Here is a 22,600-nt window from a genome sequence, read left to right as displayed (position 1 = left end):
GACAGGATGGACGCGACGAAGATGTCGCGGAAGAAGCAGTCGCACAGCGACAGGATTGACGACCTGGGAGACACGGAACGGACCAATGAACCGCGGAGTCAACTTACGAGAAGCTGTCGTAAGAGGAAGGTTGCGAGTGGAAAGCCACACTCTCTGGCCGCAACAATACCTTGGACTCTTAATCCTGCGTTTATTGGCGGCTCTCACAGTCTGTGCCCTGTAATGGCAAAGTGCAGACCTCACCCTCCTCCAGGTGCGCTCACAACGTTGGACAAACGCTTGAGCGGAGGGAACGCTGGACTCGGCAAGCTGGGAAGAGAATAGAGGAGGCTGGTAACCCAGACTACTCTGAAACGGAGATAACCCGGTAGCAGACGAAGGAAGCGAGTTGTGAGCGTATTCTGCCCAGGGGAGCTGTTCTGCCCAAGACGCAGGGTTTCTGAAAGAAAGGCTGCGTAGTATGCGACCAATCGTCTGATTGGCCCTCTCTGCTTGACCGTTAGACTGGGGATGAAACCCGGAAGAGAGACTGACGGACGCACCAATCAAACGACAGAACTCCCTCCAAAACTGTGACGTGAATTGCGGGCCTCTGTCTGAAACGGCGTCTAACGGGAGGCCATGAATTCTGAACACATTCTCGATAATGATTTGTGCCGTCTCCTTAGCGGAAGGAAGTTTAGCGAGGGGAATGAAATGTGCCGCCTTAGAGAACCTATCGACAACCGTAAGAATCACAGTCTTCCCCGCAGACAAAGGCAGACCGGTAATGAAGTCTAGGGCGATGTGAGACCATGGTCGAGAAGGAATGGGGAGCGGTCTGAGACGACTGGCAGGAGGAGAGTTACCCGACTTAGTCTGCGCGCAGTCCGAACAAGCAGCCACGAAACGGCGCGTGTCACGCTCCTGAGTCGGCCACCAAAAGCGCTGGCGAATAGACGCAAGAGTGCCTCGAACACCGGGATGACCAGCTAACTTGGCAGAGTGAGCCCACTGAAGAACAGCCAGACGAGTGGAAACAGGAACGAAAAGGAGGTTACTAGGACAAGCGCGCGGCGACGCAGTGTGCGTGAGTGCTTGCTTAACCTGTCTTTCAATTCCCCAGACTGTCAACCCGACAACACGCCCATAAGGAAGAATCCCCTCGGGATCAGTAGAAGCCACAGAAGAACTAAACAGACGGGATAAGGCATCAGGCTTGGTGTTCTTGCTACCCGGACGGTAAGAAATCACAAACTCGAAACGAGCGAAAAACAACGCCCAACGAGCTTGACGGGCATTAAGTCGTTTGGCAGAACGGATGTACTCAAGGTTCTTATGGTCTGTCCAAACGACAAAAGGAACGGTCGCCCCCTCCAACCACTGTCGCCATTCGCCTAGGGCTAAGCGGATGGCGAGCAGTTCACGGTTACCCACATCATAGTTGCGCTCAGATGGCGACAGGCGATGAGAAAAATAAGCGCAAGGATGAACCTTATCGTCAGACTGGAAGCGCTGGGATAGAATGGCTCCCACGCCTACCTCTGAAGCGTCAACCTCGACAATGAATTGTCTAGTGACGTCAGGAGTAACGAGGATAGGAGCGGACGTAAAACGTTCTTTTAGAAGATCAAAAGCTCCCTGGGCGGAACCGGACCACTTAAAACACGTCTTGACAGAAGTAAGAGCTGTGAGAGGGGCAGCAACTTGACCGAAATTACGAATGAAACGCCGATAGAAATTAGCGAAACCTAAAAAGCGCTGCAACTCGACACGTGACCTTGGAACGGGCCAATCACTGACAGCTTGGACCTTAGCGGAATCCATCTGAATGCCTTCAGCGGAAATAACGGAACCGAGAAAAGTAACGGAGGAGACATGAAAAGAGCACTTCTCAGCCTTTACGTAGAGACAATTCTCTAAAAGCCGCTGTAGAACACGTCGAACGTGCTGAACATGAATCTCGAGTGACGGTGAAAAAATCAGGATATCGTCAAGATAGACAAAAACAAAGATGTTCAGCATGTCTCTCAGAACATCATTAACTAATGCCTGAAAAACAGCTGGCGCATTGGCGAGACCAAACGGCAGAACCCGGTACTCAAAATGCCCTAACGGAGTGTTAAACGCCGTTTTCCACTCGTCCCCCTCTCTGATGCACACGAGATGGTAAGCGTTACGAAGGTCCAAGTTAGTAAAGCACCTGGCTCCCTGCAGAATCTCGAAGGCTGATGACATAAGGGGAAGCGGATAACGATTCTTAACCGTTATGTCATTCAGCCCTCGATAATCCACGCAGGGGCGCAGAGTACCGTCCTTCTTCTTAACAAAAAAGAACCCCGCCCCGGCCGGAGAGGAAGAAGGCACTATGGTACCGGCGTCAAGAGACACAGATAAATAATCCTCGAGAGCCTTACGTTCGGGAGCCGACAGAGAGTATAGTCTACCCCGAGGAGGAGTGGTCCCCGGAAGGAGATCAATACTACAATCATACGACCGGTGAGGAGGAAGGGAGTTGGCTCGGGACCGACTGAAGACCGTGCGCAGATCATGATATTCCTCCGGCACTCCTGTCAAATCGCCAGGTTCCTCCTGAGAAGTGGGGACAGAAGAAATGGGAGGGATGGCAGACATTAAACACTTCACATGACAAGAAACGTTCCAGGATAGGATAGAATTACTAGACCAATTAATAGAAGGATTATGACATACTAGCCAGGGATGACCCAAAACAACAGGTGTAAAAGGTGAACGAAAAATCAAAAAAGAAATAGTCTCACTGTGGTTACCAGATACTGTGAGAGTTAAAGGTAGTGTCTCAAATCTGATACTGGGAAGATGACTACCATCTAAGGCAAACATGGGCGTAGGCTTGTCTAACTGTCTGAAAGGAATGTCATGTTTCCGAGCCCATGCTTCGTCCATGAAACAACCCTCAGCCCCAGAGTCAATCAAGGCACTGCATGTAGCACCCGAACCGGTCCAGCGTAGATGGACCGACATAGTAGTACATGATCTAGATGAAGAGACCTGAGTAGTAGCGCTCACCAGTAGCCCTCCGCTTACTGATGAGCTCTGGCCTTTTACTGGACATGAATTGAAAAAATGTCCATCAAATCCGCAATAGAGGCACAGGCGGTTGGTGATCCTCCGTTCCCTCTCCTTAGTCGAGATGCGAATCCCTCCCAGCTGCATGGGCTCAGTCTCTGAGCCAGAGGAGGGAGATGGTTGCGATGCGGAGCAGGGAAACACCGTTGATGCGAGCTCTCTTCCACGAGCCCGGTGACGAAGATCTACCCGTCGTTCTATGCGGATGGCGAGAGCAATCAAAGAGTCCACATCTGAAGGAACCTCCCGGGAGAGAATCTCATCCTTAACCACTGCGTGGAGTCCCTCCAGAAAACGAGCGAGCAGCGCCGGCTCGTTCCACTCACTAGAGGCAGCAAGAGTGCGAAACTCAATAGAGTAATCCGTTATGGATCGATCACATTGGCATAGGGAAGCCAGGGCCCTAGAAGCCTCCCTACCAAAAACTGAACGGTCAAAAACCCGAATCATCTCCTCTTTAAAGTTCTGGTATTTGTTAGAGCAATCAGCCCTTGCCTCCCAGATAGCTGTGCCCCACTCTCGAGCCCGGCCAGTAAGGAGTGAAATGACGTAAGCAACCCGAGCTCTCTCTCTAGAGTATGTGTTGGGTTGGAGAGAGAACACAATCTCACACTGGGTGAGAAAGGAGCGGCACTCAGTGGGCTGCCCGGAGTAGCAAGGTGGGTTATTAACCCTAGGTTCTGGAGGCTCGGCAGGCCAGGAAGTAACAGGTGGCACGAGACGAAGACTCTGGAACTGTCCAGAGAGGTCGGAAACCTGAGCGGCCAGGTTCTCCACGGCATGGCGAGCAGCAGACAATTCCTGCTCGTGTCTGCCGAGCATGGCTCCTTGGATCTCGACGGCAGTGTTACGAGCGTCTGTAGTCGCTGGGTCCATTCTGTGGTCGGATCCTTCTGTCATGCAGGTGAATGAGGACCCAAAAGCGACTTGGCGAAAACAGAGTCTTTAATCCAGTAAGATGCTTAACAAAACAAAAGGCATAATACTACTCGTAAAGACGAGAACAGACTGGAGACATGATCAAGAACTGCAGGTTGCCTCGGGAAGGCACTTGAACCTAGCAGACTCAGACACCTGCTCACCACGCAGCATCTGAGGGAAACACGACACGACAGGGCAAAACATAGACACAGCACGGTGAATTATAGATAAGGATCCGACAGGGCAGGAACGGAAAACAAGGAGAGAAATAGGGACTCTAATCAGGGAAAAGGATCGGGAACAGGTGTGGGAAGACTAAATGATGATTAGGGGAATAGGAACAGCTGGGAGCAGGAACGGAACGATAGAGAGAAGAGAGAGCGAGAGAGTGAGAGAGGGAGGGGGAGAGAGAGGGATAGAAAGAGGGAAAGAACCTAATAAGACCAGCAGAGGGAAACGAATAGAAGGGGAAGCACAGGGACAAGACATGACAATCAATGACAAAACATGACAGTATATGCCATGCCATATTATATACTGCCCCTGCCCACTGGGCACAGATGTCAGTTCAACATCTAGTTTTGAATTATTACTTGTGAGGTATTGAGTTGTCAACTGATGTGAATTCAACGTGAAATCAACAACACGTCACCATGTCATTGGATTTAGGTTAAAAGTTTGGTGAAAAAAGACAATCCCCTTACATTGATTACTTTTTGCAAATCCAATCCGTTCTTCACGTTGATTCAATATCATAGTATTGATTTTGGGGGGTGGAAATGACATGGAAACAACATTGATTCAACAGGTTTTTGCCAGTGGGTCATATTGCAAAATAACAGAAATCAGTTTGATGGTTAAGCTATTATATTGTTGTGGCCGGTGGAATTTTTAACTCTCCAAAAAGCAGAAGTTTGACAGAAATTTCAGCGAAATAGATGTTTTATGTTGACATCAGTACTTCTCCACAACCTTCAAGTCTTCAATAAGAATAATTTTCCCAGTCACTGCTGGTCAGATAACACAGCAGAGATGTTGGTACTACGTTCTTGGATCAAAGATTGTATTAATTATATATTTTCTGGAATACTACTCTCCTTCCTATCGGGCTAAAGTCTGCCGCTAGCACAGTCAGTGTAGTCAGCTCATCTATCCCCATTGAGACTGTGTCTGTGCCTTGATCTAGGTTGGGCAAAACTAAACATGGCGGTGTTCGCCTTAGCAATCTCACTGGAATAAAGACCTCCTTCATTCCTGTCATTATTGAAAGAAATTGTGATATCTCACATCTCAAAATAGTGCTACTTAATCGCTCCCTTCCAAGGCAGTTATAGTCAATGAACTATAATCTTGATGTGATTGGCCTGACTGAAACATGTCTTAGGCCTGATGAATTTACTGTGTTAAAGGAGGCTTCTCCTTCTGGTTACACTAGTGACCATATCCCTCACGCATCCCGCAAAGGAGGAGTAGTTACTAACATTTACGATACCAAAATTAAATTTACAAAAAAAGAAATGACTGCATTTTCTTCTTTTGAGCTTCTAGTCAAGAAATCTATGCAGCCTACTAAATCACTTTTTATAGCTACTGTTTACAGGCCTCCTGGGCCATATACAGCGTTCCTCACTGAGTTCCCTGAACTCCTATCAGACCTTGTAGTCAAGGCAGATAATAATAAACATTTTGGTGACTTTAATATTCACATGGTAAAGTCCACAGACCCACTCCAAAAGGCTTTCGGAGCCATCATAGACTCAGTGGGTTTTGTCCAACATGTCCTTGGAACTACTCACTGCCACAGTCAAACTCTTGACCTAGTTTTGTCCCGTGGAATAAATATGGTGGATCTTAATGCTTTTCCTCATAATCCTGGACTATCGGACCATCATTTTATTATGTTTGCAATAGCAACAAATAATATGCTCAGACCCCAACCAAGGATCATCAAAAGCCATGCTATAAATTCTCAGACAAACCAAAGATTCCTAGATGCCCTTCCAGACTCCCTCCACTTACTCAAGGATGTCAGAGTACAACAATCGGTTAACCACCTAACTGAGGAACTTAATTTAACCTTGCGTAATACACTAGATGCACCCCTAAAACCAAAAAACAGTTGTCAAAAGAAACTAGCTCCCTGGTATACAGAAAATACCCGAACCCTCAAGCAAGCTTCCAGAAAATTGGAACGGAATGGAATAGCGCAACACCAAGCTGGAAGTCTTCCGATGAACTTGGAAATATAGTACCGTGCGGTATCGAAGAGCCCTCACTGCTGCTTCATCATCCTAATTTTCCATCTTAATTGTAGAGAATAAGAACAGTCCTACATTTATTTTTTATACTGTCGCAAAACTATCTAAAAAGCAACATTCCCCAGGAGAAGATGGCTTTCACTTCAGCAGTGATACATTCATGAACTTCTTTGATGAAAAGATCATGATCATTAGACAGCAAATTACGGACTCATCTTTAAATCTGCATATTTCTCCAAAGCTCAGTTGTCCTGAATCTGCACAACACTGGGAGGACCTAGGATCAAGGGAGACACTCACATTTTTTAACACTATGTCTCTTGACACATTGATGAAAATAGTCATGGCCTCTAAACCTTCAAGCTGCATACTGGACCCCTTTCCAACTAAACTACTGAAAGAGCTGTTTCCTGTGCTTGGCCCTCCTATGTTGAACACAATAAATGGCTCCCTATCCACCGGATGTGTACCAAACTCACTAAAAGTGGCAGTAATAAAGCCTTTCTTGAAAAAGCCAAACCTTGACCCAGAAAATATAAACAACTATCAGCCTATATCAGATCTCCCATTCCTCTCAAAAAAATGAAAAAGCGGTTGCACTGCAACTCACTGCCTTCCTGAAGACTAACAACGACTAACAACGTACACGAAATGCTTCAGTCTGGTTTTAGACCCCATCATAGCACTAAGACTGCACTCGTGAAGGTGGTAAATTACCTTTTAATGGAGTCAGACCGAAGCTCTGCATCTGTCCTCGTGCTCCTAGACCTTAGTGCTGCTTTTGATACCATTGATCACCACATTCTTTTAGAGATTGGACTACACAGACAAATTCTGGCCTGGTTCAGATCTTATCTGTCAGAAAGATATCAGTTTGTCTCTGTGGATGGTGTGTCCTCTGACAAATCAACTGTACATTTCTGTGTTCCTCAAGGTTCCGTTTTAGGACCTCAATTGTTTTCACTATATATTTGACCTCTTGGTGATGTCATTCGGAAATATTATGTTAACTTTCACTGCTCTGCAGACGATACATAGCTGTACATTTCGATGAAACATGGTGAAGCCCCAAAATTGCCCATCCTGGATGCCAGTGTTTTTGACATAAGGAAATGGATGGTGGCAAGTGTTTTGCTTTTAAACTCGGACAAAACAGAAATGCTAGTTATAGGTCCCAAGAAACAAAGAGATCTTCTGTTGGATCCGACAATTAATCTTGATGGTTGTACAGTATTTTGATGAACATATCAAGACTGTTTCAAGGACAGCTTTTTTCCATCTATGTAACATTGCAAAAATCTGAAACTTTCTGTCCAAAAATGATGCAGAAATGATGCAGAAAAATGTATACATGCTTTTATCACTTCTAGATTAGACCACTGCAATGCTCTACTAAACACGGCTGGTCGGGTTCACTCGGACATGTAGAATTTGGGGGTCTCTGGGATTCTTCGGAGGCGAGGTGGGAATCGAGCACGACAGGTCACAGGATGGTAAAGGCTATGAGGGAGTCAAGGTGCATGGGCAGCTCCCGGGCTGCAAGCTCATCTTTGACCTCCTCCGATAATCCGTGAAGGAACAATGCTTGCTTGTTTATTATGGGTGTGACCCGCGGAATTGCTCCAGCAAAGTATTGATTGCCTGGTCATGGCATTCTGCCAGGGTATGGAGCCCCTCCAAAAGACATTGCAGTAACTTCTCGTGTCGTCCAATGGTGGCTCCTTGCAGGGAGACAGTATTGTGGAGCTGGTCTGAGTCTGCTGGGTCGGTCATGGCCAGTTGGTACCATCACGTTTCAGGTAAGACCCAGATGCAGACATTGTCAGAAAAAAAGTGTATTACTAGTACAGGGGCAGGCATAGGTCAGTAATCCAGACAGGGTGCAAAAGATACACAACGGAAGGCAGTCTCCGGATCAGAGGAGGCAGGGATCAGTAATCCAGTGTGGTGTGGAAAGGTACAGAACGGCAGGTAGGCTCAGGGTCAGGGCAGGCAGAAAGGTCAAATCGTGAAAACTAGAAAACCGGAACTAGAACAGACAGGAGCAAGGGGAAAAACGCTGGTTTCACGAAACAAGAAAAACAGGCAACTAACGAACATATGTATAAATACACTGGGGATAACAGGGAAGATGGGTGACCCCTGGAGGGGAGTGGAGACAAGCACAAAGACAGGTGAAACAGATCAGGGTGTGTGCGACAAAAGTAGACGTTGTGAGTCGAGAAGCAGGTGCAGGTGAAACATTTAATAAAACAAGAAACATGAAATGAGAAAGCATAACAGTGGCAATAAGGCATGAACACAGGAACAATGCCAGGTATTGGGTCCAGGTGAGTATCCTAATGATCTGGAAGTGCACATAATGATGGATGCCAGGTGTGCATAATGAAGGATCCCAGGACCAGTGGTTAGTATACTGGCGACTTCAAACGCCAGAGGGAAGGAGTGGGAGTAGACGTGACAAAGCCTATGTAAATGTTTTGGTTAGATGGAATCTAAAGACGCAAAGTTGTCAATATATGCATTACAGTCATATATACGCTATGTTGACTTAATAAGAACGGTAATTAAATACTTTGGCAAGGATGTGTTATTTTTTATCCATCCTCTTCACAATATAAGACACCCTCTCATCCCTGTCTGTCTGTTATATCCTTCATGGTCCCACCAACAGGTAAAGTATGGACATTAAGTCAGTATATTGCATTAGAAATATTGGTGAAAAGTATCAGTTGAAGACCAAATTATTACGGAGCTGAAAGTGATTTGAAATAAACTATTTCCTGTCTTCGTAGATGCATGTACAATGTACTAATGCATAGTAATCACATTATTTTTGTGAATGTAATTTATTGATGGATATTAATTAATGAAAGTAAATGCCTTTACTGTTAATTACACTTGTCTTCTCTCCTGTCAGTAGCCATGGGGACAACTTTCCTGCTTTGTGTGGCTGTCACCCTATTCAGAGGTAAGAATCACAGTTTACCTTTCAATATGACATGTCATGTAATCACTACCAGAATTGAGCAAATTGATCATTTATTATTATCTAACATTATGGGTAAACATAAACATACAGTAGCTTGGCACATTAAATATTTCTAGACTCCTCTAATTAGAAAGTACATTCATGTAGTTTGTTCTGCAAGGCACACTATATAGACATGTAATACTGGTTATAAAGCTATGCAGGGGGAAGCGACAGCATGTGTATTGTTATGTACACAAACATTTGTATAAGGTCATGTCATTCAAGCAAAAACAAATTATTTTGTGCCTTACTAAAATGACACTTCACAGTCAGTGAATTCAGCAAGAGCAGTCGGAACAAGACAATTGTACTGTACTTAATTAAGCTATAGTATATGTTTCCTTATTAAACTGATATTACGTTAGTCAAATGGTTGCGAAAAGAATGCAGGTACTCATCTGTGAAATTGTCTTTCTTCCTTTATGTTTAGTAGTCAGTGGATCATGCCCAGTGGGGCGGGAGTTCATTACTGCCTTTATGCCGAACTATTTGCTGAGCTTCCAAGATGATCAGAGTCTTAAACTGGCCATAACCACACAGGATTATCCAGCCATTGTTCAAATTCAGGTCAATGCAATCGGCTTCTCGACCTCAGTGAAAATAGAAAAACAGAACACCAAATGGATCGGCATACCTGGTACCGCTGAAATTGGGGGTCCAGGAGCTTCCACCAAAACAGTGCAGGTCACCTCCAACTCTGACATCTCGGTGGTGGCCTTCAACTACAAGTTCTCGACCGGAGACAGCAGTGTGGTCTTCCCGACTGACCAGCTGGGTACTGACTATGTGGCCTTCACCCCTGTAGGGGGTCCAAGCAACATGCACAAGCTTATGTCTATTATCAACGGCAAAGAGCCCAACAAGATCACGATCATCCCTGTCTCCAACATGAATCTCAGTGGTGTGGATTCCTGGAAGCAAAGAAAGGCAATGATTGTTACCATGGAACCATACCAGGTCTACCTCTACCAAAGCTACACCACTTTCACTGGGACCAGGGTAAAAGCTAAGCACCCTGTGGCAGTCCTGGGGGGACACGAGTGCATTGCAGATGGAGGCCGCTGCAATCACGTATACGAACAACTGCTACCAGTACAGAGCCTCTCCACCAACTACTTGGTTCCTTCCATGCACATGACCGAATCAACAGACTTTGTCAACATTGTGGCCTCAGAGGACAACACTCTAGTGAAGATCTTTGAGGGAAAGGTATCCACTGCTAAAGAGCTGAATGAGGGGCAGGTGTATGTGATATCTGTCCAACCCAAATATCCGCTGATCATCAAAAGTGATAAGAAGGTCATGGTGATGTACTTCAGCAACAACAAGCCCTATGATCCGTTCCTCACCAACATCCTCCCAACGTCTAATCTAGCCAAAGAGTGGTCGGTGGACACGCAGAGCAAATTCGAGAGCACATTGGTCATTGTCTCCGAGGGGGAAGGGATCAAAACCGTTAAAGTCTGTGAAAAAAATAATTGTGTGAAATCTCTCCAATGGACATCATTCAACTCAGACCCTAAGTACATGTGGGTAAATGTTCCATTGGGAGAGCAGCAACAGCATTTCTCCATCAAAGGCGACTCCCTCATGGCTGTTTACGTTTATGGTGGCATGCCAAGAGACGGCTACGCTACAACAGGAGTATGTACCAAAGGTAAGATGTTTATTTGACACATACACTTAAATGGCCTATCAACTGCCCCTCAATACCTCCCCCTGTTAAAGAGGACAACTCTTCAACAACCCCAATGCAACGCAACACATTGCAATTCTAATCAACAACAACAAATGCACTGCATGAAAACTAGAGTTATCTTGAATGTTGCTTCTGTTCTCACTCAGGCACTGCACCACCCACTCCACCACCAGACCCATGTGAGAAAGTCAAATGCAGAGAAAAGGAAGAATGTACAAAGGGAGTTTGTGCCCACATCTCCAAAGCAACCTGCAGGGCCGTGGGCGACCCCCACTACCTCACCTTTGATGGGGAGAGATTTGACTTCCAGGGCACCTGCTCATATGTCATGGCCACGGTTGTTAAATCTGATCCTGGCCTCATCCCGTTCACTGTCCTGACCAAGAACAACCACAGAGGGAACAAGAGGGTGTCTTTCGTAAGGAAAGTCTCAGTCACAGTCTATGGGCTGACTGTGGTGATGAGCACACATAAAGGGAAGGTTGAGGTAAGTAACAAGAGACCAGAGAGAAATTATCAGGACTGGGGTCGGTTCGATGGTAAATTTGGTCAACCCAGGAGGTGAACTGAATGGTTTTTCCATATGCTTATTGATCTTTTCTTAGGTGAACGGTGAGAATGTCTACCTGCCTGTGACCCTGGCCGGAGGAAACCTAACGGTGGTGTATAGTGGCAGCTATGCTGTTCTGAAGACAAACTTTGGCCTGAAGGTTATGTACGACTGGAACATGAAGTTCTACATCACTGTCCCCAGCAGCTACTTCCGCACCCTGGGTGGGCTCTGTGGGAACTACAACGGGGATCGCAATGACGAGTTCACTAACCCCAAAGGTAACAAGGAACCCACAGTGGTGAAGTTTGCCCAGAGCTGGAGAACTGAAGACGGCGACTTGTTCTGTCATGATGACTGCCAAGGGGAATGTCCTAGCTGCATTCTGGCTCTCCAACAGAAATATAAGGGAGAGAAGTCATGTGGTCTCTTGGCCAAAAAAGACGGCCCATTCGCCAGCTGCCACAAGGTCCTGGACCCAGGCATGTTCATGGACAACTGTGTCTATGACGTCTGCATCAATAAAGGCATCTATCAGTTCCTCTGTGAGAACATGAAAAGCTACACTGATGCCTGTTTGGCCGAGGGGGTCAAAATTAGCCCTGAGTGGAGGACAATCACTGGATGCTGTGAGTTTTCTTCTTTCCAAACATTTCATAAAGATTTTTAGATTGTACATTTCACAATTATTTAAATATATTTTCTAATTTCACATTTGCAGCACTGGAATGTCCGTCAAACAGCTACTACGAGGCGTGTGGCACAGCTTGCCCTGCCTCTTGTTCAGATCTAGATGCCGAAGCAAAGTGCAAGGAACCCTGTGTGGAGACTTGTCAATGCAACAAGGGCTTTGTCCTCAGTGGAGACAAATGTGTCTCCAAGGAGAGCTGTGGCTGCTCTTATGAAGGACGATACTACCCGTCTGGAATGAAGTTCTGGGAAGATGACAAATGCACAAAGCAGTGTGAATGCAATCCAGGAACAGCCAAGGTTGAATGCAAAGCAACAGCATGCAAGAAATCAGAGGTGTGTGGCCTGCAGATTGGTAAGAGAGATTGCTACCCAACATCATATGCCTCTTGCCAAGGTTCAGGCGACCCCCACTACCGCACGTTTGATGGCAAGAGGTTCGACTTCCAGGGAACGTGTACTTACGTTCTCTCCAAATTGGTCAGCAAAGATGACAAGTCTCTGGCGTCTTTTGAGGTGCTTGTAAAGAATCAGAATAGGGGGAGGAACACGGCAGTGTCTTACACAAAGACAGTCACCGTCATTGTCTTCAAAAACATCATCACCATGAGTAGGGACAACCCTGGCAAAGTATTGGTAAGCTACCTTAAAATGTTATCCATTCCAAATGAACGACATAATTGCACTCTGGGTTTACTTGGTCAATGAGCTTTTATGATTATACTACTTAATGTAAGAGGAAATATCAGGACAGTATCATCCTTCGTGTTTCATCAACATTTCTTTCTCTCTTCCCAGGTCAACAACCAGTATGTGAACTTGCCATTTGATGTAGAAGATGGCCAACTGTCCATCTTCCGCAGTGGGTATTTCGGGGTGGTGAAGACCAAATTTGGCCTGACACTGAAGTTCAACTGGAACAGCCACGTCTCCCTAACCCTCCCCAGCACCTACTCAAACCTCATCGGAGGGCTCTGCGGAAACTGGAACGGCCAACGGAACGACGACCTCCTCAAACCAGACAAGAGCCCTGCCAACACCCCAACAGTATTTGGGGACAGCTGGAAAGTGGGGAACGACCCTGGCTGCTCAAGCGACTGCGACGGCAAGAAGTGCCCCACCTGTGACCACAGCTTGATGCTTCATTACCAAACAGGGAAGTACTGCGGCAGAATCACAGACAAAAACGGTCCGTTCAAGCACTGCCACGCCAAGGTGGACCCCACAGAGTACTATGAGGACTGTGTGTTTGATATGTGTATGTACCGTGGCCATGCCTCTGCCCTCTGTAACGCCCTCAGCACCTACACCACTGCCTGCCAGGATGCCCCGGCCAAGGTGGAACAGTGGAGGTCAGACAGCTTCTGTCGTAAGTAGTGCACAGACACACCTTATCAGATGTGTGTTTCAAAACAATGACTAACAATTATGATCATTACAATAAGTCAGAAGTGGTTTGTCTAGCTAGCAGCTCCTGGTACCAAAATGTAATTCTAAATTTGACCCAATGTGTTGTAGCATCTTCCTGCAAGGTCAACAGCCACTATGAGGTGTGTGCCTCAGGCTGCCCCCAGACCTGCAGCGGCCTCGATGAGCCTGAGAGCTGTTGGAACTCCCTGTGCACCGAGGGCTGTGTCTGTGACGACGGCTTCATACAGAGCGACAGCGAGTGTGTGCCGCTGGCTGAATGTGGCTGCATTCACCAAGGCCAGTACTACCAGATGGGCCAGGTGTTCTTCCCCAGTGGCCAGTGCAAAGAGCGCTGTGTGTGTAACAAGGATGGACACGTGGAGTGTAATGTGAAGTTTGCCTGCGGTCCCAATGAGAAGTGCCAGGTCCAAGACGGGGTGCAGGCTTGTATACCCATGAGTACGGGCACCTGCCATGTGAGCGGGGCCAGGAGATTCCACTCGTTCGATGGCAGCTGCTTCAACCTACATGGGGACTGTGTGTACAAAATGTCGGAGGTTGTGGAGAAAGACGGATCGATGGCTCCATTTGTTGTATCAGTGCAGCAGTTGACCAAGATTGGTGATGCAATGGTCACCAGGAGGGTTGAAATACAGGCCTACAAATACAAGATATCTATGTCTCCCAGAGTTATATGGGAAATAATGGTAGTTTTCTGTCTTGATCTACTCATTTCAGTATTAAAAAGCAACACTTGATTCGAAAAAAACGGATGTTTTCAATCTTTCCTCCTTTCACAGGTGGATGACGTTGCAACAAATCTCCCACTGTCACTCGGAGATGGAAAGGTCAGCGCCTACCAGAACGGCATTAACATCATCGTGGTAACAGACTTTGGCTTGATGGTGACCTACGACACCGTTGCTGGCGCCATCATACAGCTTCCATCCACCTTCAAAGGTGTTACCGGTGGTCTCTGTGGCAACTATAATGACAAGAAGGAGGATGACTTCCTGCTGCCCAGTGGGCTGCAGGAGTCGTCTGTGGAGAAGTTTGCAGCGGGGTGGTTAGTGGTTCAGGAAGGGGTCAAATGTCAGACAGGATGTGACGGTGGCTTGAAGTGTCCTCCCACCAGTGGACCCCCGCCGGCTTGTAGCATCATAAAGTCACCCAAGGGTCCATTTGCCCAATGCCATGCTGTTGTGCCACCACAAGAGCACTTTGAGGAGTGCACGAAGGAGGGAGAGGGTGGGGATGCCCTGTGCCGCCACTTACAGACGTATGTGACTTTCTGTCAGGCATCTGGTGGCCTTGTCAGCAGCTGGAGATCTGACCAGTTTTGTCGTGAGTAAATTTTGATATTGAAAGTTGATTTACCTTATCCTGGTTTATCTTAGTGTATAATATTTCTCTGACCTAATGCTCTGCTGAAAAACAATTGAAGCTGAAGCTGATTTAATTTTTTTGATAACATGCATCTCCTCACATTTCCATCTGTCCTCCAGCTCTGACGTGTCCAGCTAACAGTCACTATGAGTTGTGTGCCAACACCTGTTCTTCCACCTGTGACTCTCTGAGTGAGTCTCCCAAATGCCCACTATGCCAGGAGGGCTGCCAGTGTGATGACGGCTTTGTGTTTGATGGTGGCAAGTGTGTCCTACTGGAGAACTGTGGCTGTGTGGTTGATGGACACTATTACAAGGTGAATACTGATTTATTGTGTATTGACAAGTAAATTGTTTTTTCATATCTCAAAAATTCAATGGTATCCTAAAGGGATTATTACAATTAAAGACCTTAAAGAATATAATCAATCACTATCCTCGGTAAATATTTATTGTTTACTGTCGTCCTATGGTTTCCACCATAGTGTAAACTCAATGATATCATTTACATGTCTTGCTGGTTTTCAGTCTGGCCAGTCTGTGATGCTGGGCAACTGTTCTGAGACCTGCAGCTGTGCAGCAGGAGTATTCACCTGCAAGAACTCACAGTGCAAAGAGGGTCAGCAATGTGGGTTGAAGAATGGAGTCATGGACTGCTACAGCACAGGTAAAAAAACATGAATAATAATGCTACCAAACAGATATGGCTTTGTGTTAGTGAATTTGGATGTGGAATTATGAACTTTGTTAATGTTCTTATTTTCATATTACTATGATCAGGATTTGCTAATGTCTCTAATGCACATTTTGTCAGACCCCTGTGAAGATACTGAATGCCGTGAGAAGGAAAACTGTGCAGTGATGAACAACAAGGCGGTATGTGTGGCCCAGTCCAAGGCCACCTGCTGGTTGTTCGGTGACCCTCATTACAGCACGTTCGACGGCCAGCCATTCTCCTTCATGGGCACCTGCTCCTACATTCTGGTGAATACGACCGGCAAAGATCAATCCCTGCCTCAGTTCAGCATCCTGACCAAGAACGAGCTGCGCGTCAACTCCAAAGGCTCCTTCCTCAAGTCAGCCAACATAGACCTGAGTGGTCACAGGATCACCATTCTCAGTGGCCAAAGAGGGACAGTGGAGGTGGGTGGCTTCCAGTTATACTTGATACAGATTTTACATGTTGAAGTTGAATGTAAGAATCCTCAATGCTCTCCATCCGCTTTAAGTCCTCTTTAAATCCTCATCTCTCTATCGTCTCAGATTGATGGCATTAGGTCTGCCCTCCCTTTGAGTTTGGAGTCTGACAGCATCAGAATCACAGAGTCTGGTATCCAAGGGACCATCCAGACAGATGTCGGCCTGAAGGTCACTTTTGACTGGACAGCCTTCTTCATGGTGACCATCAGCAGCAGTTACTACGACAACCTCGGTGGTATCTGTGGCAACTACAATGGTAACAAAGCAGATGACTTCACCACTCCCACAGGTGTGCTTTCATCAAATACCACAGCGTGGGTGGCATCCTGGAGTGTTGCTGACGGTGACCCATTCTGCTGGCACGTCTGTAACAGCAACTGCCCCACATGCTCAGATTCAGACCGGGCACTTTACACTGGACCAGAGTACTGTGGTGTGATGACAGACAGAGGGGGCCCATTTGAACAGTGTCATAAGAAAGTGCCGGTGAAGGAGTTTGCCTCAAAATGCCTCTATGATGTGTGTGTGAATGAGGGTCGACAGGAGGTGTTGTGTGAGGCCTTGGCTAACTACGTGGCCGAATGTCAGCAGGCTGGGGCTGTTGTCTCACCACTGTGGAGAAAGGCCTCCAACTGCCGTTAGTACTCAGCTATAACAAAACATCACATTTAGGAACAGTCTTAAATGTGTATAATGACACGATAGAACCACTTGTGCATTTGCAGAATGTATTTGGACTACATTTGTGATGTTTGTTTATTCTTAACTCGAACAGCCCTGGACTGCCCATACCACAGCCACTATGAGTTATGTGGCACAGCCTGCCCTGCTACCTGTGCCGATCCCAATGTCCCAGAGATCTGTTCCAAAGTCTGCGTGGAGGGCTGCCTGTGCAACAAAGGTTACATGCTCAGCGGTGAACAATGTGTCATCAAGGTGTCAGGGTGTGGCTGAATGAAAAACTCCTGAACAAATACGTAAAACCTGTACATATCAAGTTTGGAGGCTTAATTTTCAACTAAACTCTCATGGCTCCAAAATATCCTTTAAAAATTTAAATGTTCCTTCCATGTCCTGGTTGTTGGCTAGAGCATTTCGACATAAAATCGTAAAAGTATCTTAAAATGACCTTCTGTATTTGATAACATATTCCAAACTATATAATGTTGTGAGGGATTATGAGTATTCATGCATGGAATTGTTATTGAACTCTATATTCATTAAAATTCAAATATAATCCCAGAGTTGTGTATTACTAAAACTGAGATTATCTCTGTACGCGTGTATCTCTGTCTATCCTTTACAACTTTCAAAAGCCTAATAATAAACATATTGCAGCAAAATGAATGTGTCATCTGTTTATCAAGCATTTAGTTGGAAATACAACAGTTTTGATTTAGTCAGATAACTCAAAACCTCTCAAGTAATTAATTCAAACAAAACGGTTGAGTATATTAATCTTGTATATGCCATGCCATATTATATACTGCCCCTGCTCACTGGGCACAGATGTCAGTTCAACATCTAGTTTTGAATTATTACTTGTGAGGTATTGAGTTGTCAACTGATGTTAATTCAACGTGAAATCAACAACACGTCACCATGTCATTGGATTTAGGTTAAAAGTTTGGTGAAAAAAGACAATCTCCTTACATTGATTACTTTTTGCAAATCCAATCCGTTCTTCACGTTGATTCAATATCATAGTTGTCAAGCATAGGTGTAATAGGTGGCAGGGAAGTCAGGCGCAGGAGAGTCAAATAGAGTGTAAATATGGAGTCTTTTAATAAAGTTCCACCAGTATGCTGCATAACAATAAATGTACAAACAAACAAAACATGGGTATGAGGACCCAAAACGCACCTATACAAACAATAACACTACACTGACAACAAATCAATCTCTGACAAAGACATGAGGGGAAACAGAGGGTTAAATACACAACAGGTAATGAATGGGATTGAAAACAGGTGTGTGGGAAGACAAGACAAAACCAATGGAAAAGGAAAAAAGGATCAATGATGGCTAGAAGACCGGTGAGGTCGAACGCCGAGCACCGCCCGAACAAGGAGAGGCAACGAAATCGGCAGAAGTCGTGACAATAGTATTGATTTTGGGGGGTGGAAATTACATGGAAACAACATTGATTCAACAGGTTTTTGCCAGTGGGTCATATTGCAAAATAACAGAAATCAGTTAGATGGTTAAGCTATTATATTGTTGTGGCCGGTGGAATTTTTAACTCTCCAAAAAGCAGAAGTTTGACAGAAATTTCAGCGAAATAGATGTTTTATGTTGACATCAGTACTTCTCCACAACCTTCCAGTCTTCAATAAGAATAATTTTCCCAGTCACTGCTGGTCAGATAACACAGCAGAGATGTTGGTACTACGTTCTTGGATCAAAGATTGTATTAATTATATATTTTCTGGAATACTACTCTCCTTCCTACAGGGCTAAAGTCGCTATGCACTGTCAGTACAGTCTAGTTATCTATGTTAACTCTACTCTCCCTGCCAGGTACATTTTATTTTGCTTCAGTTAATTATATCCATCAGTGGAAAATGAATAAATCAGCTTAGTGTAGTCTGCCACTAGCACAGTCAGTGTAGTCAGCTCATCTATCCCCATTGAGACTGTGTCTGTGCCTTGATCTAGGTTGGGCAAAACTAAACATGGCGGTGTTCGCCTTAGCAATCTCACTGGAATAAAGACCTCCTTCATTCCTGTCATTATTGAAAGAAATTGTGATATCTCACATCTCAAAATAGTGCTACTTAATCGCTCACTTCCAAGGCAGTTATAGTCAATGAACTATAATCTTGATGTGATCGGCCTGACTGAAACATGTTTTAGGCCTGATGAATTGACTGTGTTAAACGAGGCTTCTCCTCCTGGAGAACAGCCCTGAAGCAAGCTTCCAGAAAATTGGAACGGAGTAGAATGGCGCAACACCAAACTGGAAGTCTTCCGATGAACTTGGAAATATAGTACCATGCACTATCGAAGAGCCCTCACTGCCGCTTCTTCATCCTAATTTTCCAACTTAATTGTAGAGAATAAGAACAGTCCTACATTTATTTTTATACTGTCGCAAAACTATCTAAAAAGCAACATTCCCCAGGAGAAGATGGCTTTCACTTCAGCAGTGATACATTCATGAACTTCTTTGATGAAAAGATCATGATCATTAGATAGCAAATTACGGACTCATCTTTAAATCTGCATATTTCTCCAAAGCTCAGTTGTCCTGAATCTGCACAACACTGGGAGGACCTAGGATCAAGGGAGACACTCACATTTTTTAACACTATGTCTCTTGACACATTGATGAAAATAGTCATGGCCTCTAAACCTTCAAGCTGCATACTGGACCCCTTTCCAACTAAACTACTGAAAGAGCTGTTTCCTGTGCTTGGCCCTCCTATGTTGAACACAATAAATGGCTCCCTATCCACCGGATGTGTACCAAACTCACTAAAAGTGGCAGTAATAAAGCCTTTCTTGAAAAAGCCAAACCTTGACCCAGAAAATATAAACAACTATCAGCCTATATCAGATCTCCCATTCCTCTCAAAAAAATGAAAAAGCGGTTGCACTGCAACTCACTGCCTTCCTGAAGACTAACAACGTACACAAAGTGCTTCAGTCTGGTTTTAGACCCCATCATAGCACTAAGACTGCACTCGTGAAGGTGGTAAATGACCTTTTAATGGAGTCAGACCGAAGCTCTGCATCTGTCCTCGTGCTCCGAGACCTTAGTGCTGCTTTTGATACCATTGATCACCACATTCTTTTAGAGATTGGACTACACAGACAAATTCTGGCCTGGTTCAGATCTTATCTGTCAGAAAGATATCAGTTTGTCTCTGTGGATGGTGTGTCCTCTGACAAATCAACTGTACATTTCTGTGTTCCTCAAGGTTCCGTTTTAGGACCTCAATTGTTTTCACTATATATTTGACCTCTTGGTGATGTCATTCGGAAATATTATGTTAACTTTCACTGCTCTGCAGACGATACATAGCTGTACATTTCGATGAAACATGGTGAAGCCCCAAAATTGCCCATCCTGGATGCCAGTGTTTTTGACATAAGGAAGTGGATGGTGGCAAATGTTTTGCTTTTAAACTCGGACAAAACAGAAATGCTAGTTATAGGTCCCAAGAAACAAAGAGATCTTCTGTTGGATCCGACAATTAATCTTGATGGTTGTACAGTCTTTTGACGAACATATCAAGACTGTTTCAATGTTATGCAGGTGAATGAGGACCCAAAAGCGACTTGGCGAAAACAGAGTCTTTAATCCAGTAAAGTAACTTTACAATCAAAAGGCATAATTCTACTCGTAATGACGAGAACAGACTGGAGACTTGATCAAGAACTGCAGGTTGCCTCGGAAAGGCACTTGAACGTAGCAGACTCAGACACCTGCTCACCACGCAGCATCTGAGGGAAACACGACACGACAGGGCGATACATAGACACAGCACGGTGAACAATAGACAAGGATCCGACAGGGCAGGAACGGAAAACAAGGAGAGAAATAGGGACTCTAATCAGGGAAAAGGATCGGGAACAGGTGTGGGAAGACTAAATGATTGATTAGGGGAATAGGAACAGCTGGGAGCAGGAACGGAACGATAGAGAGAAGAGAGAGAGGAAGGGAGAGAGAAAAAGGGGAACGAACCTAAAAAGACCAGCAGGGGAAAATGAACAGAGGGAAAAGCAAAATGACAAGACAATCTAAGACAAAACATGACAGTACCCCCCACTCACCGAGCGCCTCCTGGCGCACTCGAGGAGGAATCCTGGCGGCAACGGAGGAAATCATCAATAAGTGAACGGTCCAGCACGTCCCGAGACGGAACCCAACTCCTCTCCTCAGGACCGTAACCCTCCCAATCCACTAAGTATTGGTGACCCCGTCCCCGAGAACGCATGTCCATGATCCTACGTACCTTGTAAATAGGTGCGCTCTCGACAAGGACGGGAGGGGGAGGGAAGACGAACGGGGGTGCGAAGAAAGGGCTTGACACAGGAGACATGGAAGACAGGATGGACGCGACGAAGATGTCGCGGAAGAAGCAGTCGCACAGCGACAGGATTGACGACCTGGGAGACACGGAACGGACCAATGAACCGCGGAGTCAACTTACGAGAAGCTGTCGTAAGAGGAAGGTTGCGGGTGGAAAGCCACACTCTCTGGCCGCAACAATACCTTGGACTCTTAATCCTGCGTTTATTGGCGGCTCTCACAGTCTGTGCCCTGTAACGGCAAAGTGCAGACCTCACCCTCCTCCAGGTGCGCTCACAACGTTGGACAAACGCTTGAGCGGAGGGAACGCTGGACTCGGCAAGCTGGGATGAGAACAGAGGAGGCTGGTAACCCAGACTACTCTGAAACGGAGATAACCCGGTAGCAGACGAAGGAAGCGAGTTGTGAGCGTATTCTGCCCAGGGGAGCTGTTCTGCCCAAGACGCAGGGTTTCTGAAAGAAAGGCTGCGTAGTATGCGACCAATCGTCTGATTGGCCCCTCTGCTTGACCGTTAGACTGGGGATGAAACCCGGAAGAGAGACTGACGGACGCACCAATCAAACGACAGAACTCCCTCCAAAACTGTGACGTGAATTGCGGGCCTCTGTCTGAAACGGCGTCTAACGGGAGGCCATGAATTCTGAACACATTCTCGATGATGATTTGTGCCGTCTCCTTAGCGGAAGGAAGTTTAGCGAGGGGAATGAAATGTGCCGCCTTAGAGAACCTATCGACAACCGTAAGAATCACAGTCTTCCCCGCAGACAAAGGCAGACCGGTAATGAAGTCTAGGGCGATGTGAGACCATGATCGAGAAGGAATGGGGAGCGGTCTGAGACGACCGGCAGGAGGAGAGTTACCCGACTTAGTCTGCGCGCAGTCCGAACAAGCAGCCACGAAACGGCGCGTGTCACGCTCCTGAGTCGGCCACCAAAAGCGCTGGCGAATAGACGCAAGAGTGCCTCGAACACCGGGATGACCAGCTAACTTGGCAGAGTGAGCCCACTGAAGAACAGCCAGACGAGTGGAAACAGGAACGAAAAGGAGGTTACTAGGACAAGCGCGCGGCGACGCAGTGTGCGTGAGTGCTTGCTTAACCTGTCTTTCAATTCCCCAGACTGTCAACCCGACAACACGCCCATAAGGAAGAATCCCCTCGGGATCAGTAGAAGCCACAGAAGAACTAAACAGACGGGATAAGGCATCAGGCTTGGTGTTTTTGCTACCCGGACGGTAAGAAATCACAAACTCGAAACGAGCGAAAAACAACGCCCAACGAGCTTGACGGGCATTAAGTCGTTTGGCAGAACGGATGTACTCAAGGTTC

The 22,600-nt window shown here is 46.0% G+C and overlaps 1 protein-coding gene across 1 annotated transcript; it reads left to right on the top strand.

Annotated features, from left to right (window-relative positions):
• The first annotated feature begins 9,189 nt into the window (after positions 1–9,189).
• Positions 9,190–17,567, top strand: LOC124005196 (IgGFc-binding protein-like). Its single transcript, XM_046314199.1, has 12 exons — positions 9,190–9,237; positions 9,731–10,957; positions 11,146–11,486; positions 11,605–12,178; positions 12,271–12,875; positions 13,038–13,608; positions 13,758–14,356; positions 14,450–14,993; positions 15,155–15,351; positions 15,563–15,701; positions 15,849–16,177; positions 16,298–17,567. Exons 1-12 carry the CDS (start codon positions 9,192–9,194, stop codon positions 16,874–16,876), a joined length of 5,751 nt encoding a protein of 1,916 aa, XP_046170155.1. The 5' UTR covers positions 9,190–9,191; the 3' UTR covers positions 16,877–17,567.
• Positions 17,568–22,600: the final 5,033 nt, after the last annotated feature.

Source organism: Oncorhynchus gorbuscha, linkage group LG19, assembly GCF_021184085.1.
Source record: "Oncorhynchus gorbuscha isolate QuinsamMale2020 ecotype Even-year linkage group LG19, OgorEven_v1.0, whole genome shotgun sequence".
NCBI classification, from domain to species: domain Eukaryota; kingdom Metazoa; phylum Chordata; class Actinopteri; order Salmoniformes; family Salmonidae; genus Oncorhynchus; species Oncorhynchus gorbuscha.
The sequence above is the reverse complement of the archived record's forward strand: the minus strand, read 5'-3'. Positions and strand labels throughout refer to the sequence as shown.